The 16,711-nt window shown below is 41.3% G+C and overlaps 1 protein-coding gene across 1 annotated transcript in view; it reads right to left on the reverse strand.

Moving 5' to 3' along the window:
* Positions 1-312: 312 nt before the first annotated feature.
* GPT2 (glutamic--pyruvic transaminase 2) overlaps positions 313-16,711 on the reverse strand; it is a 191,142-nt gene continuing 174,743 nt past the window's right edge. The window contains exons 9-11 of the mRNA XM_086945128.1: positions 15,772-15,927; positions 5,641-5,753; positions 313-4,518 (exon numbers count right to left, since the gene is read on the reverse strand). Of these exons, the coding sequence (XP_086801254.1) occupies positions 4,428-4,518; positions 5,641-5,753; positions 15,772-15,927 (360 nt within the window). The 3' untranslated portion in view covers positions 313-4,427. The remainder of the gene's footprint in view (positions 4,519-5,640; positions 5,754-15,771; positions 15,928-16,711) is intronic.

Genomic DNA, 16,711 nt, shown 5'->3' on the forward strand with positions numbered 1-16,711 from the left:
TGATTCCTTAAGTTTCAGGAAATTATCAAAGACAAGAAAGAAATATATATTTCAACTATGCAATGAATGTGCAATTCTTGGGACATATGCAAACAAAACAAGATCCAACTAATTCCATAGCGTAGTTTGCAGAACACTTCTGAACCCCTTGCATGGTCGTGACGGCTCCGTCACAGTGGGCGTGCGCGGAGGACCGCCCCTGGCCGTTCGAATCCCGCCCACTGTTAAAAACTACAGTGCAGCGCGAAAAGTTTGCGTGCACGCAAGTGGTTAAACGTGTTAATATAAGCCAAATAAACAATAACAACGTTCAATAGAAACAAAACTTAACCTTTATTTATCAAATGACAGTTGCAAAATACAAGGAGAATAATCTGATTTGGCACATACCCCAACAGAACAGATTGCTTGTTAAAGCCTTTAGCATGCTACGTTTACAGAATGGATACAAGAGAATAAAGCCCCACACTAGTTGAATGAACTGAAACTACCACCCAAGGCGAGCTCAAAAGCGGCTCCACACAAAATCAAAAACGACATATCATGAGTCAATCGACTATCCGCACATAACAAAAATCCGGTAAACTGTGGTGAACTTTCACTTTGCACTCCTGAAGGCAACAGAACCGCAAAAGTTCTGATTAGCCTGGGTAAAAAAAATATATTTTCAGAAAATCTACTGGGCACATTGCGTACAAAGAAGCAACAGCTATGGGTGTGACCGTATGTGCATTAGCTCCTTCTCTTTGAAGAGACTTAAGATTCAAGCCGAACTAGCAACAGATTTATCTTGGACAAATGGTAGAACAAACCCAGTCAAGCTTAGACTTGCACTTTGTTTCTTGTTTATTACATTACAAAGATTTGATGCACTTGTCTTAATCAGTTTCTTCCATTTTAGAAAGCCTGGTTGCTGTTAAAGTAAAAACAGTCATTATGGCACATTGGTATAATTAACAAAATGAAAAAAATGGCAGCAAAATACAAGAGAAAAGGTGCCCCTAGAGACATGTCGCATATTTACTTCCTTATTAACTACACTCCGAAATTCATTTCACAGCTTTGTTGGAGGGCTCTTAGTCGGGTATTACTTGTACTCATGAAATAAATTTATTTGTGTTTTAAATTTCTGCAAACTAAAGAACAGTTCAATATGCTACCCAACACAATTCTGTGATTTAGTGTCAAAGAGAAAGCCAAACTAAGTGTCATCGGTTGCATACATGAGTTGTGAAGAACTCTAAAAAACACTTTAAAGGATCACGTGTAGCCCTATTATTAGCTGTGTTAGAAAAATATTTTAAAAAAATCACACTAACCGTCAATTAATGTCTGAACAAGATTAATTAAAAAAACAAAATCGTTGTGTTTACTTGACACCTTGCAACCAAAAAAGAAAATTGCTAACATCTAGTTTCAAATGTAAAACCCCAGTGTTCTGTTTAATGTACAATTCAACATGATTTTCTACGGTTCAAGCTTGGATCCCGTGGTCACCTTTGTAATGCAATGTTTACTAGCATTTGCTGCTCTCATGTTGTCATCTCACAATGAGCTTCAGTAGAGAGCAAAGAAATAAAATGTTCAGAAAAACAGTAAGTGGCAACAATCTCGAATGACCTTGCCTCAACTGACCACAATCCACCCAACATGACAGTGCATCCTGTCCTGGAAAATATATTTTTCCACATGGTCAGTTTGTGTACTTCTTTTGGCTCTACGGCTGCGGGTGAAAGAGGAAATCGGATATTAAGCACATAGAATGTCTTGCTTTATCCAGTGCATTTGATGCTCTCTTTTTGTGTTTTTAACGTTGTCTCCTCCAAGGCCCAGAACTGATCATCAGATGATGGATGAGAAGAGGTACTTGTATCCAGGCGTTTCGAGTATTATCCGCCAGCCTTCCGCTATTTTCTGGAGGAGCACTAGTCACCAAACAAATCAGTCTAGGTGATAGTGAAGCTCCTGTAGCATCATACTTCTCCAATTGTACCTAGGTCTCGAATGCCAGACCAGTACGATATACCATCACTGCAGTTACGGCAGACATGATCCAAACTACTGTAAGAGTTCACAACACTGCTCAGAGCCACAAGGTCACCAAAAAGGCTCTTAATACACTCTATTGTATTTTGATTCAAAAACAGCACTATCTGGACATTGGAACAAAAGAATTGTCAAGACTCACAATATTGAAATCTGACATTATTCGTCTTATTGCCAGCATTTGGCACAATAAACAAGCAAACGTCAGTTTCTGAAAAGTTTGTTCTAAAAGGCAAACAAGCAAAATGCATGTTTTTACATACAGTTTCGCTTCCTCTGTTCATTTAAACAGTCACTGAGAAGCAGGAGGTCTGTTTTTGCAAAATATCAGCGACCAAATCTTTAAAACATTAAGAACGTGTAATGTAAATGAGCCGCCACTGGGTCCTCATCAACCAACAGATACAGTCCGTAAACAGAAACTCCCTTTTTATGTACACAAGATATACAACCTCATTAAAAAGAAAAAACAGAGGAAACTTAATTGTTAACAGAACAATGCACTTTTCTTCTAGTGGTATTTTTTGTAAATAACTACGTCCAGTAAAACAATACAAGATGTGGAGTATTTCCGGTTTGGGCATTGAAAAAGGGCCCCAATTCTGCTCAGTGGCTTGTGTTACACGTGTATTTAATACAATTGGCGTTGACATGGAACAAGGAGCCTTTTACTAATTTAGAGTACCCTCATACCTTCCTATTTTCTAAAGATCTCAACTAACATACAGCAAAGACTTGTGTATCTTCATGCTGAAGTGGTCTGTAAGCATGTGGTTTTTGCTTATATGCCCGCTTGACGCTGCTCCACCTGGACTGAATGTTGGCTAAGGAACTACCAGTTCAACCTACAACATAAAGGCAGTCAAACATTTCACTTCAACATTGGCACCGAATTTGAAACAAACCATAGGAAAGCAGGTCTCCAGACCATATACTGTCGCAGGACCATTTTATCACTTATTTATATGACGACAGACAGGTTAGATCAATCATTGTGTGAGAAACCTAATTTTTACTTTAGCACGTGGATACTGGTCATTGACTCGAAGCTGTAGGTACTAAGGTACAACTTTATGCTACATGACCTCTAAAGGTCATGTGATGGCAGCAGAAAGGCATCCACTTGCAAAATGTTGCTGATGCAAGCTGATAAACCAAATAGGCACAGGTGGGAGATCAAACGGAACCCATAGAGAGAACTAGGACAGCGATTCCTGCCATCAACCCTAGCTATGGTAGCACAATGGTGTGTTACAATGTCCACCAACGAACCAGTGCTCTGCTTACACTACCAAATCAGAGTACACAGGTCACCAAAGTCAAGAAAATATACTGGTTGACCCATGCCACTGACAGTTCACTGAAGCGGATACCGGATATGCAAGAATTTACTGCACACGGCAGAGGAGACACAGAGCATGCCTAACATGCTGCATTTTCTACTGACCAAAAATCTTCTCATTGCTGCTAAATCTAGAAGGTTTCTATTTTTGAGTCACTTAGAGGTTTATGGAGGACCCAGGTTTTGAATACTACCAGGTAAGCAGCAAGAATTACTTTATGAAGATATGAAAATGTGATTATTGTGCGCATCTCATAATGGCAAACACCTTTTGTGACTATGTATGGCACTGACTCACTCACTGCTTGAGGCACAAAAAGCCGCACACACTCATCCCAAAACATACACACCAGAACAGCCGTACCTTTCAGGAACATAAGCATGAGGTCATATAAGTTAGTGTGCGTCTCAATAGAACAGCATTGCCTGTAACCGGCAGATTAAAAAATTGCATGGATACGTTTTCTTCTCCCCACTTTTAAGGTACAAAATAACAATTTTAAAAATCACCACCTCTTAACCAACACTCTCACAAATTAAAATAAAAAGAACAAAACAAAACACAGGCATGATGGTCGACGCTGTTTTCTAGAACACCAGTCTTAAAAGTGTTTTTGGAAAAAAACGAGGTATTTTAAACAGTGTCTTACCAGAGACCTGAACCAAAGTAAAACAAAGATCTGCCCAAACTACATGCATCACGGAAAAAATAAATGACAAAAAAAAAAAAAATCAGACTTTAGAAGAACTGAAAACAGAAAAAAACATGTAAAAGGAAGAAGTACAAAAGTGTGAGCAATATCAAGCCCTAACTATTTGCCTCTTTCTGAGCGGCAAGGCACAAAATAACTTTTCTAGCATTACCTAATCATTCCTCAAATCCCCTCTAATTTCCACTTTACGACACTCCCTCCCTAAAATGTCCTAGCCAAACTGTTCGAGAACTCCATCCTTGTTCAAGAGTGCATTGTATACGAGGCTAGCACAATTGCAAGCATCACAAAGTGTAGCTATCCGTGCACAGAGTGACCAGATTTCCTTAGGCATACTCTTCCAGAAATTTCATGTGGAAGGTCTTCACTTTTTCAAGGAGTATCACCAGCTTTTCGGCAGGGGGAAGAATGGTCATTCTACGAAAGTAGATGGAAAAAGACATGGTTAGAAAATGTATATGATGCTGTTTTTTGCTAAATAAAACGACTTTACTGGAGTAAAAGAGAGCAGCAGCAAGCATTAGACAGCACAGGCATGGAGCCTTGTATTGTGACTAAGGGGCTTATTTACAATGCCCGAGCGACGCCGGTGCATCACTTCTTGTGACACACCGGCTGCACATTTCGCAAGGGCAGGAAAAGCCACCTTGTGTGGCTTTTCCGGTTTTCGAAAATGCAGCCCCTTTACATAAAGCACTTTGCGTTAAAGGGGCGTTCCATGGGCGTTCCATGGGCGTTGCTGTGGGTGTTCCCACACAACACCCATGGAACCTGACACATTTCTAGATTTGCGAGAAATCGTAAACCTGGAAATGCGTCTGAATGCTACGCCTCACCAGGGGAGGTGCAACGAGGATAAATGTATTAATTTCTCCTCCTTCTTTTCCTCTTTTTATGCGTGATGCATTCTGCAACACACATACAACGAGGAAGTCACCTCTGGTGATTGTTTATGTGAAAGAAGGTGTCCCTTCTTGCACATAAACAATCATTAAAAAATGACGCTTCGCAAGTTTTATGTGTGCTAATGCAGCACACATAGGTGTTGAAAAATGCCATTTTTGATTGCTTATGTGCAGGGAGGGGCACCTTCCTGCACATAAGCAATCAGAAATGGCGCAAGGGTGCCTGCATCGGCCCATGGCAGCAAATTGTGCACCAGCAGAGAGGAAAGCAAAGGGATCCGTCATATCCTTGTAGATACGACGCATCCCTGTGCTCTGAAAGTGCTGCGGTGTGGCACAGCCAAAGGGATTTTGGTGCCGCGCTGCGGCACTTTCTTGTAAATGAAACTGTAAATGCCTAAATGTCATACAAGAGGTATTTATATAAAATATCTTCAGAAAATACAACCAGATATAAAAGGACACATTTGAGGTTACACCATTCTTACTCGTGATGCCTTCAATATTTCTTTCAGCTTTTGTCACCACAATAATTCGGAGCAAGTATCATTGATGCTACATTAAAACAACTGATTTCTTTTGAACTCTTCACACAACGTAAGCATTCTCGGGTATGCTTAAGATAATACTGTACCTAAAATGGTAGGTTCCCTCGCGCTGGCCAAACCCGCTGCCAGGAACAACGCATATTCCAGTCTCCTCTAGAAGTCGCATGCAGTAAAACATATCTGGAGTCATTTCATGATCCTGATCAAAGGAGACATAGATACTGCATTACATTTCTTAGAAAAAGTGGATTTCAATATCAGAAGTGCTGGGGGTCGATCATTAGATTTTTCATCGCTTGCTCAGACCACAACCTCCTAGTGTGGGTCTACCTGTGCTTCGTAAATGGAATTAATTTGGATCCTACATTAATTTCATCATAGGATCTCCATCATTCATTCATTGCGGCTGTCAACTATTGTTTTCCTACCTCCCCCCCCCAGCCCCGTCTTGATGAAGACCCGCCCTTGACGCATATTAAGCTATGCTATCACCTAGGGGCGAAACGTCGACGTTGCAGTCACACCAGTCCATGCAGCTTCCGTGACCCCAACATAAAGTCACTCTTGGGTCGTGTATTCATGCATTGAGAAATTGGGCAGTACAGAATAACTACTATTGTCCTTACGTGTCACCTATTTGTATAATATATGTATAGCACTTTTTTTCAACTTATCACCTCAAAGTCACTTTTCCTGCACTTCAATCACTTTATTGCCTTGCATTGTATTGTTTTATGAACAGACATATTTAATAATTTGTGTTCATAACACTCATACAATACAAAGTGTCATTTCTGACCGAAAAATAGTGTGTCTTTGTGGTGTGTTCCAAGTGTTCATATTTGGTTCTTTAAAAGTGAAGTTGAACCTTTTTCTTCCATTTAAATTCATAAATGTTCTTCACAAAAAATTGAATGTTGTTGATATATTGTTTACATTGAACAAAGAAATGGACACATTCCCAACAGAATCACTTCGTTATATACCATACATACCCAGGTTCTGAGGGACACAGGGTCACCCCATTTTTGCTAATGGTAGATTCATATGCTGCACACACTCGTGCCATCTAGTGTTGGGCCCAGATAATTGCAAATTTCAAGTTTCAATTTCAAGGTGAACAGAGATACCACCCTTGAAACCCACAATGCATCAGAGGACATAGGCTCTACCTCAGATAGTGCCCCTCCTCTCCCCAAGATTAAGAGAGAGAACGAGAGAGGGGTGACTGGATTTGTTAAAGCCAAGCAAAAATAATGTGTGTACTAGAAAAATGATTCTATATAATCCGAAAACTCATATAATGTGTTACTATCCCTCCTTCTGAGGTGGTGGGTAGGGCGCGTGGAAACCTACAGCACTACAGACTGCCGAGTGCTACAGGTGTGCTGGTGACATTTTCCGTTTGCAGCATATGGAGCTGTAGATTACATTCAGAGCATAGACTGAAAAGCAGGACTTAAGTCCTTAATGCAGTGGCGTGTGAGAAGAAATAGTCTTGCGTGGAACACAGTTTTAAGTGCAGTTTATCAAACGTACATCTCTTGTCTGGCATGAATATCAACACTGTAATGTTTAGTTAAAGTGTGGATGAAGACTTATGTGGCAGTTTTACAATCATCTGCGAATGGATTGTTTCCAAGAATGTCATGCTGGCTCACTTCTTCTGAGTGCAATGCGCCCTACGTGTAACACTTAGGCTACGTTTGGCTTTGGCATAACATATTTGAATGCATCTAACAATCCATCTTGCCAGATGAGCTTCTGAACTAGGACTTACAAGATGCACTTGTGCAAAGGTCCCATAAAGCTGGTATTTTGATAATGAACCAAGTCCAGCCAACACAGAACACAATAGCTATTTGGATATCTAATGAGTGCAGAGATTTTTATGCACGTGATAGTGGGAGTGGAAAGACGAAGGGTAACTCTATAGATTGGCTGACCGAAATACTGACACTATTATAAGAAAGAATTGTGGGTGTGCCTGCAGTTCCACATAGTCACTGTGTACCTGCATAAAAGGTTTCTTAACTGATAACGCTTGAAATTAGCTCACTCTTCTGAGGGAGGTGATCGCTAATACAGAAACTACCTATTAAAAGATAAACTGCAGATAACACAAGTGCTGTGGGCTCAAAAGGAGCTCCAAGCAACCTGGTGAGAACAATGTTAAGATCTCAAGAGGGAGTCTTAAAGACCTGGCATAGAAGCTTTAATAACAGTAACTTTAAATGTTGATTGAGGTTTCCTATTCTGTGGGTATCCAATTGCTGTGAGAAGAACTCTTACAGTAGCATAGGCTAACCCTAACTTTTGTAGGTGTAGGAGGTAACAGATAATGTGTTCTATGATAGCTACTAAAGCAAATCTGGTGATTGGTTCAGTAAACCACAATGCATTTCCATTTAGCCGCATAGCACATGTGAGTAGTAGGTTTTCTAGTCTCTTTAGGACTTACATGCATTCCTCTGGTAACTGCAAGTATCCAAATTCAGGACCTAAGCTGCCAAATCGCATAGATGATTGACTGAAGGGTGGTTGCAGCATCCAAACCTCAATGCTGAAGGAGCAAGGCTGGATGGATTAGAATCTTTTCGCATGGGTGAATATAAATCCTTAATAGTTTCCATTATGACACCATCATTGGCAGTGGGGACTCAAAGTGGCTAACTGAGAAAACTGCTAGCCCAGCCATGCCCCAGCGGCAGGGACACAGGTAATGTACCACCACGCCTGGCCATTACTAACAGTAAAGAGGACCATGGCTGACGAGCACGTTGGAGCAATTAACACCACCACTGTTGGAGTCTGACAGATTTTATGCACAACAAAAGGGATGCGCGATTGTAAAGAAAGGCGGAAGCAAATAACCCTGACCAAATGACCCATATGGTATTCCATACGGACTGTCAGTGCAGGTTCCTGGAGGCAAAGTTTTGCCATTTAGCATTTGGTGCATGGCACACAGGTTAACTTTTGGGGGTCTTCCAACAGTAGCTGTTGAGCATATTTCCGACTCCTGAGTTTACATGCTTAGAAGAGCAGCAAGCTTGCTGTGCATCCATATAGGTGTTCCAACAACATATATCTCCTGTAAAGTATTGCCTAAGGCCAAATGTCTTGAGCCAACTTTGATAGTGAATTTTTCCCTGTTTCTGTAGATGCACACTGTGGTCATGCTTGTGTGAATTAGGACAACTGTGTCCTGAAACAATGTTTGAAACGCTTAGAGGGCTAAATGTAAAGCCCTGAGATTCAATACGTTGAAGCTTAGAGTTTGTTCCAGAGTGGACCACTCTCCCTGAATGATTGGATTCCGATAGTCTCCTCCACAACCTGTGAGGTAAGCATTTGTGTTTAAAGTCACTTGTGGCTGGGGTCCACAATGATCAGCCCAGTAACAAATACCTTTGTCCCACTGTTGCTATTTGTGCTGAACACTGGGCTCTACCAACATTAGATATCCCATTCCTCAGTCGCGTGTGACCATTGTCGGGCTAGGCATTCTTTTTAAAGATGGCATATACTGCAGAGAGTTCTGACCCAAGACAGGACGTCATCTTTCCTGTTTCATAATCATTCTCACTGTCAGCGAACGCGTCTGGTGAAGCTTTTGAAGTGCAATCACTGTCTCACAGCTGAGGTAAGCTTTCACTGCCACTGAAATTAGTAAGCTCCCAGAAAACCGAGTTTGTTTCAGGCCTGGGTATATTTTTAGCTCTTGATTTCTAAACTTTGTTTTTGATGGGCCTATCTTATTTGTTGAGCATGGGCAAGGCAATATGATCTACCTTTTCCCTTGTTCAGCCAATCATCTAAGTATGGGAAGACTTGAGCTATTGTTACTCTAAACTGCAGAAGTTTGGATTGCTGATGTGTTCCTTTTAACACAAAACTGAGGTACTGGCTTTATTTATGGGGAAGTGTGCATCTATTAGACTGGGCTTTGTCAAGTTGCCTCCCATATTTAGACGCAGGTGACATCTAGCAGGGTGATCATGTTGGTGTTCTGAGATTATCTAGCAGTTTAATACATTCAGTTCCAAAACTATTCCTAAAGTCTAATCCATCTTTTGGGATTAGGAAGCAAAGAGAGTAAGTACTCTCCTTGAACATGTTGATCACTATTCCAATGCCACCTTTCACTAAAAGGGCCAACATTGACTCTAATAAAAGACTGAGGGGGCCCCTTGTTGATTTTGGTGGGGGCAAATTTGAAGGAACAGTATGAAACTCCAAGCAGTAACTGTGGTCAATGGTGGATAACGCCCATTGATCTGAGTTTATGACACACTCACACTAGCAGGTATAACCCCGATCTTACCCCAACTGGTGTTGAGTGATTTGGGGAACTGCTGGGAAGGTAACTGCTTGGTGGCAGAGCTACTTGTTCCCTACACACCCCATGCTCTACCTCCACAACAAAATGTTCCTTCTGATGTACAGTGTTTGTCTATATTGTTGCTGTGTTTTATAAAGGACTGTTGCAGTTGGTATGGTGGTTTACTTCCAGCCACAACTGCCTTTGCTACAGATATGCCTGCGGTTTCCAGAAACCTCTCCTTTGCTGTCGGTGTAGTACAACACCCATAGCACAGGCAGTATTTAGGTTTTGCCTACAGCATGCATGTTCTGTCATCGAAAGTTACTGTAGTAAAAACAATTCAAAAGCTTAAAATTAGTATTTTCTTCAGTTTCAGAGAAAGACTTGCTGAGGTAGTCGTTTTTCTCCTCCATATGCAGTTGGACAGTGTGGAGTCGTACTACCAATACAAGAACATATATATAGCTCTAAAGCTGTGTCACCTTGAGTATCTACTGCATAGTCATTCCAAGCATCTTCAATTCTTGCTTATCAGTTGGTCATTGTTCTGGTTATGATGATCTCTGGTACGAAGTCTCCTCGGAGTGCATTGAGTGTGGTGACCTGGATGTTGGAAAGGTAGATGGACTTCCTGCTTTTCTTTTCTTGGGTATAGAAAAATGCCTAATGTTTTCAGAAATGTACTCCTCAAATATGCTTTAAAGCCTGTTTTGGAAGGCCTGATGTCTCCAGCAACAATACCTCCTATGGCAGGGTCAAATTATATGGTTCTCTGCCTGACATCAGGCACTTCAGAACCTTCTTGCTGTACCTGTGGGATATGCATGAAGTCTTACTGTGCTATAAAGTGGATTTCGTTATCAAGGATATACCAGCATAATCTCGAGAATCGTTTCAGCTGTGAGGTTTGTCTCCTCAAGTACAGCATTCCTCTAGCTTTGAGTGTGTCGTTCAGTATGGAGCAGTCCAGATTACAGTACTGTCAAGTCTTTTTCAGTACTACTTCTTTGGACAAAGTAAGGTGCTCTCTAGGCGGTTCCTTTCACTGGAGTCGCGATTTTCCTTTGAAGGCTGATCCCTTTGAGAGAGTTTCCTTAGTGTGAGATCGGGTATCTTTTTGAGTTCCTTAATGGGTGAGATGGATATTTTTTTCCTCAGTGTAGGCCTTAATGGGGGCCTTGGAGGCAGAACTTCCTTGGAGTCTTCGACTCCAGACAGGGACTCACAAAAGTCCTGGTGCTGCATTTCTGAGCAGTGCATCCAACTTTGGTCCTATGAGTTCCACATGGTCTTCTTTGACCTAAAGGAATTACAAGCCTAGAAGGTAGTCTACTTGTGGTCCCTCAGCAAAAAGAGCTTACAGAACCAGTGTTGGCTGTGAGAGATTCCTGTTGCAATGTGGGTTAAACTAAAAGTATTCTACACACACTTCCCCTCCAACAAAATATTTTCATGCATCCTGGTTGTTAAGAGTCAAAAGATGTCTGTGATGGATTGATATCTTTTCCCAGTAGTGCAGTAAAAAGATTTACGTTTTTAGTCACAGCTGTGACTAAGCACTTAAGGCACATCAGAGCCTGATGATGGAAGAAAACATCTGACGTGGAGTCTGTGTCCTAGTGCATTGTGTATTTCAGTGGTGGTACCAAAGTCATGTTGAAACAGGCATTTCTTTGAACAAAAACTTATACTAATCGAGCTCAACAATAGATTGCAGGAGGGTGCACAGTGTGATCTATAGTGACAAATGCTGCAAACAACAGAGATCAGAAAGTATCACTGTGTTGCTAAAACTACTCTAAAAATTGTCGCCAAATCAATAAAAGAAGCCATTGCAATTTGAGAAGGCATGGATAGCCTGCTCTAGGGCGAAATTTTAGTGTGAATTGGAGACCAGATTTTTAGGCCCTTTTATTTACTACTTCGCACTCTGGTTCTAATCGACCCTAAAACAAACAATCATTGGAAATGCAATAGGGCTCGCATTAGGAAAGTTTGAGCTATTGGTCTTATAAATGAATTTTTTTTTATTTAGGTGTTATTTTTAAAAATAGCTAAATTAATAGCTTTGTCATTTACTATGCCAATAGTTATAACTTTCTCAAATGTGACACCTATAGCATTTGTAATGCAACATGTTTTGTATTTACGTGACTTAGATGTATTGATATTACAAATAAGGAAAAAAAGAAAGAAAAATGGACCAACAAAAGAAGAAACGGGTTTGAAGAGAAAATGCAAAACAGGAAAAAGACAGAAGAATAAAAACAAAACTTAAAAAAAAGCTTGAAACAAAGGGCAAGAAAATAAGAGACAAGAGTATGATGAAATGGAGAGCTAGAGGGGTCGGGGTGAGCACAGAACGAAGGTAGGAATGATTAACCGTCAGCACCAACAGTGGACATGCGATTGTGAAAATTGTGCTCTGAAAACAGGACGGACACAGCCGTGGGCCACAGTGCAGAAACGCAGTTAAAGCTTAACGTGAGAGAAGTACAGACACACTTTGCACCGGTGAAACTAGACACCAGATTGGGAGTGGGGCTGGGCCGGGCGTTGCTGCTCTGCACATCATGGAAAACAACAGTTTATCATGGCGGGGGAGGAAGAGGCAGACTGCGGGAAGAGGGCAGGGAAGGAGACGGCTGTTCGTAAAAGATGGAGACAGAAAGAGGAGACCGTGAGAAGAAAAGGCGGGCAGACACAGGAGAATGATGTAAGCGCGGGGACTGGTGATAGATATCAGGGCGACAGGAGGGAGAGGGCGCGAGGGAAGGGACTGCGGGTCACGAGAGCTTTCTGTGCCGGGGAGGAAGAGGAGATAAAGGAAGAGGGAGGAGATAAGACAGAAAGCAGCAGGGGGAGGGAATGGGATGGAGAGATGTGGGAGGAAAGAAAAAGAAGGAAAGCCGGTGGAGGGAGGGGTAGAGAGGGAAGCAAAGAAATGTGGCTGGCGAGAGGGGGAGGAGAAAAGAGATAAGAAGAAGGAGCTAAAGTGTGTATTAAAGTTGAGACAGAGTCCGAATACTGTAGAAAACAAGCATCAGAGAGCATAAAAGGAGACACGGCCTTCGCGACTGTGAAACTGAAAGTACGGCCGGCCAGCCGTGAATAATTAGGGGATGAGAAATGCGCTGGGAGGAGAAATGCAGAGCGCACGCTGAGAAGCTTGTCGGAGGGAGGCTGGGCTGCCTTTGATGTGGTAATGCAAGGCAGGCAGGCAGGCGGCTGGTGGCATTGTGCACGCGCTTTTTAGGGCTTGTGCTTGCGCAATGACCTAAAAAGCGCATATGCACTGCATGGAATCGCCAGTGGTTAAACTCTGGATAAGCCACTATAGAGCTTTGCCAGCTATGCGCAAGCGCATCAGCAGGCGAGCCCTAAAAAGAAAATCAAAAGATGGAAAATGCAGATGTTTTAATTCTACAAATGTGATTATCTTTTCTGAGCCCTTCTACTTAAAGGGCTGATTTACCAAATAGTAGAGGGGTATTCAAGTGACAGCAACAAAATAAAAACAAGTTAGGGTGCTAATATATATTGCTATGAACGTGTTCTTTGGGTCATATTAATACTCATTTTAATAGAAGAGTAAAAACAACGCGTTTCTTCCCCCTTCAACCGTGTTTAATAAAGGCTGCTGCAACATTATTTGCACACAGCTTTCCTCTGCTTTCTTGAGCGTCTTGTTTCCTTGATCAGAGGCTTTTGAATTTGACACCTGTCTGAGACCAAAAATGTTTACAGAGGACTTTGATGCGAATAACTCATCTGAGGATAAGGATCTGAGGATAAGTAGAACTCTGGTAACAATTAGAAAGGAAAAGCTAAACGGAGTAACATCTTGACAAAGCATCCACCTAATCTTTCTGGATCAGTTAAACATAACTGTATAAAAACCAGGCGGCCAAAAAGTCCAAAACGCAGAATTTAGGCTACAAGCTTGAACACTCTAGAACTGCTTAAATGAGGAACTCTGATAAAACACAACCCTGATATGATCAAAGATCTGAAAACACACCTGTTCAGAAGAAATTGTAAATGCCAATTCTCTAGTCATATCACCTGTTAACTACGCCTGCCTTACTCCTGTAATTGTACTTTCTTGCTATATGTGAAGCACTATGTTGCCTGTGGCTACGTCTGTGCTATACAAACAGCACTTATATTGATTCCACACCTCACAAGCAAAGATATAGTCATAAATTCACACTTAATCTTAACATTTGTTTGCTTCCAAGTCACGCGACGGATCCCTAATTCCACCAACTCTATTTGATTTTACAGTAAATGATTCAGACATTTTCATAAGGCAGACGATGCAAGAACACGTTTCCAATTAATGTCATAAAATTACTAATGGAGGGAATTGATTAAGTAAGCAAGCATGCAATTTTGGACAATTTTACAGCCATTACTTATACTTGCACCAAGTATTCCGTGCACTTGCTAAAAAAGTGGCAAGACCACCAGACCATAAATAAAGATTGGCTTTGTGTGACAAATATACATGCCACCTGTGTTAATAATACAAGTTTCAGCAATGCTCTCCTGATGTTTGCATGCAAGGAAGGGGCTGTGTACCCAGAAATGCCATGATGTGTTGTTGAATATCTGACAGTATGTAAACCTTCCACTCGCTAACGTAGTCTTTTTACAGTCTCTTTTTGATTAATGCATCTGTTAGGATGACTGTTCGATGCACCCTGAAAGAGCAGTTGAGTCCAAACCTAATAAGCATCTTTAAATGCAAGTATGAAATAAATAATAATGGCCATGTATGAGCTCCAAAACAATTGCTGGAGCAGCAGCATCACCATGTCAACATGATGTGAGGCCATCATCTGCTCAGGTCTTGATAAAGAGCCAACTCTGTCAAGCACACCTCTATGCATCAAAGCCCTACCAAAAGACATAGAGCAAACAACTGTAGCAATTCTGATCCAATGAATATCACCACAATATCTTGGGCTATGAATGTGTAAATAGCTGTGTAACTGACCAGTATCCATACCTTTAGGGAAAACAAAGAATATTTTCCTCCAACTGTAAAATCCTTAGGCTTTACTATTGATAGCACACAGTCTCCAGCACCACAATTCATCAAACTGGGTTAGTCTGTAAATTGCATCTTTCAAACCCTGGAAAACATAAAGCACCTTCTTACCACCAGCGGGTCATGTCCTAATCATCTACCGCCTGGACCACAGCAACGCACTCTTGCGGGAGTTCCACTACCCTCTCTCGCTTTCATCTAGGAGGTCTTACATCCTACAGCGCAGCTGATCTCATCAAGGAAATTTAATCACATGACTCCAAAGTTGAAAGACCTCCACTGGCTTCACATCAGAATACAATGCGAAATTGGATTCTCTCTCATAAGGCCATTCAACTCAAGAACCCTAGGCACCTTGCTGGACTTTCCACCATCTATAATGGTGATAGAGGATTCTGGAGCAAAAACGAATTCCTCCTTCAAACACAGCATTAACCACCTCCTCCACACTCAGTCTTTTTTGGAGTTGCCAAACCCCTGGAACTCCCTACCTTCCTCAGTCAGAACTCAATCAAACTTGTAAGAATGCAGAAGTTAGAAAAACTCACCTTTCCCGCTTCAACCTCATAACTAGTGCTATAATGCCCAATTGTCGCGCCTACCCTTTCTTCACCTTACAATTTTAAGTTGTGTTTGTATACCTCTTCGGCAGCACTCCTTCCATCTAGTAATTTATAAAACATACTTTACATTTCACTGAATATAGCCGTGCTATTCGAAGACCATAAATAAATAACGAATACGTTAAATTGCCTTATAGACTGTGCTTAGAGCTAGAGAAATAACAAATATGTTCAGATGAAATAGTGAACAATAGGGTGACAACCAACAAACCTTTGCTATTTGGATAGCTTTGAGAGGGATGAAGATTCTAGGGAAGGCATACATTGCACCTTGAAGAGGATTGCACTTGATACCAGGAACTTTATTAAATAGGTCTTCGGTTAATTTAGCTTTTGTGGCCAGGCTGCTCAAAACGGTTTCTTTTTCCTGGTGAAAAAAAGCACAACGTTTAGACATAAGCATAGTTCATGAATTATTGCTAAAAAGGACAAAAGTAATTTCTAATTTCCTGGTGAAATAGAATTGCATGTCAAATTCACTCAAGAACAGTAAAAGATCTAACTCCTGCGGCAATAGGAGTACAAAATATGCGCCAACTACTGAAAAGAAATGAATGATACCATATCACCATAATTAGGGTTGTTACATGCTTATTGCCAGACCTTCGCCCACACGAACACTAACACAAGCATGCTTGCTTATTAGCATCCATTTATTACATGGGAGGTTTCACCACCTTTGTGGCCCCCAGTCCAAACTCTAAGAGTCATCCCGCCATTTTACTTTTTCTAATGCAACGTGCCTCACTTTTTTCTGCTTTAAAAGCTAACATTTTGCACTCAACAACTTTCTCCTTCCTTGCTATTCTATTTGTTTGGACACAATTCAAGTGGAAGAGGGACACATAGTACTTCATGTAGATACACTGGCATGACTGCTTTTAATGCTCTAATGTTTGGTGTCTAAGGTTTAGATGCAGGTGCAGGGAGGGGCACCCAATCATCTCGGCTTTCAGAAACTGTGCTAGACTCTCCTTTTACTTCACTTCATAACACCTACCACTTCTATGGTTTTAGTTTAATGCAAAGCAAATAAATGCTACCAGTGAAGGGAGCAAGTTTTTATGAAAACACAAATTAGGGGCTTAGCCCCTTCCATGCTTCTGTCGGTCAACAGCCGTCGCGCGCACAGCCTTCGTAGTGCTGTCATG

The sequence above is a fragment of the Lissotriton vulgaris genome, chromosome 12 (genome assembly GCF_964263255.1).
Source record: "Lissotriton vulgaris chromosome 12, aLisVul1.2, whole genome shotgun sequence".
Classification (NCBI taxonomy): domain Eukaryota; kingdom Metazoa; phylum Chordata; class Amphibia; order Caudata; family Salamandridae; genus Lissotriton; species Lissotriton vulgaris.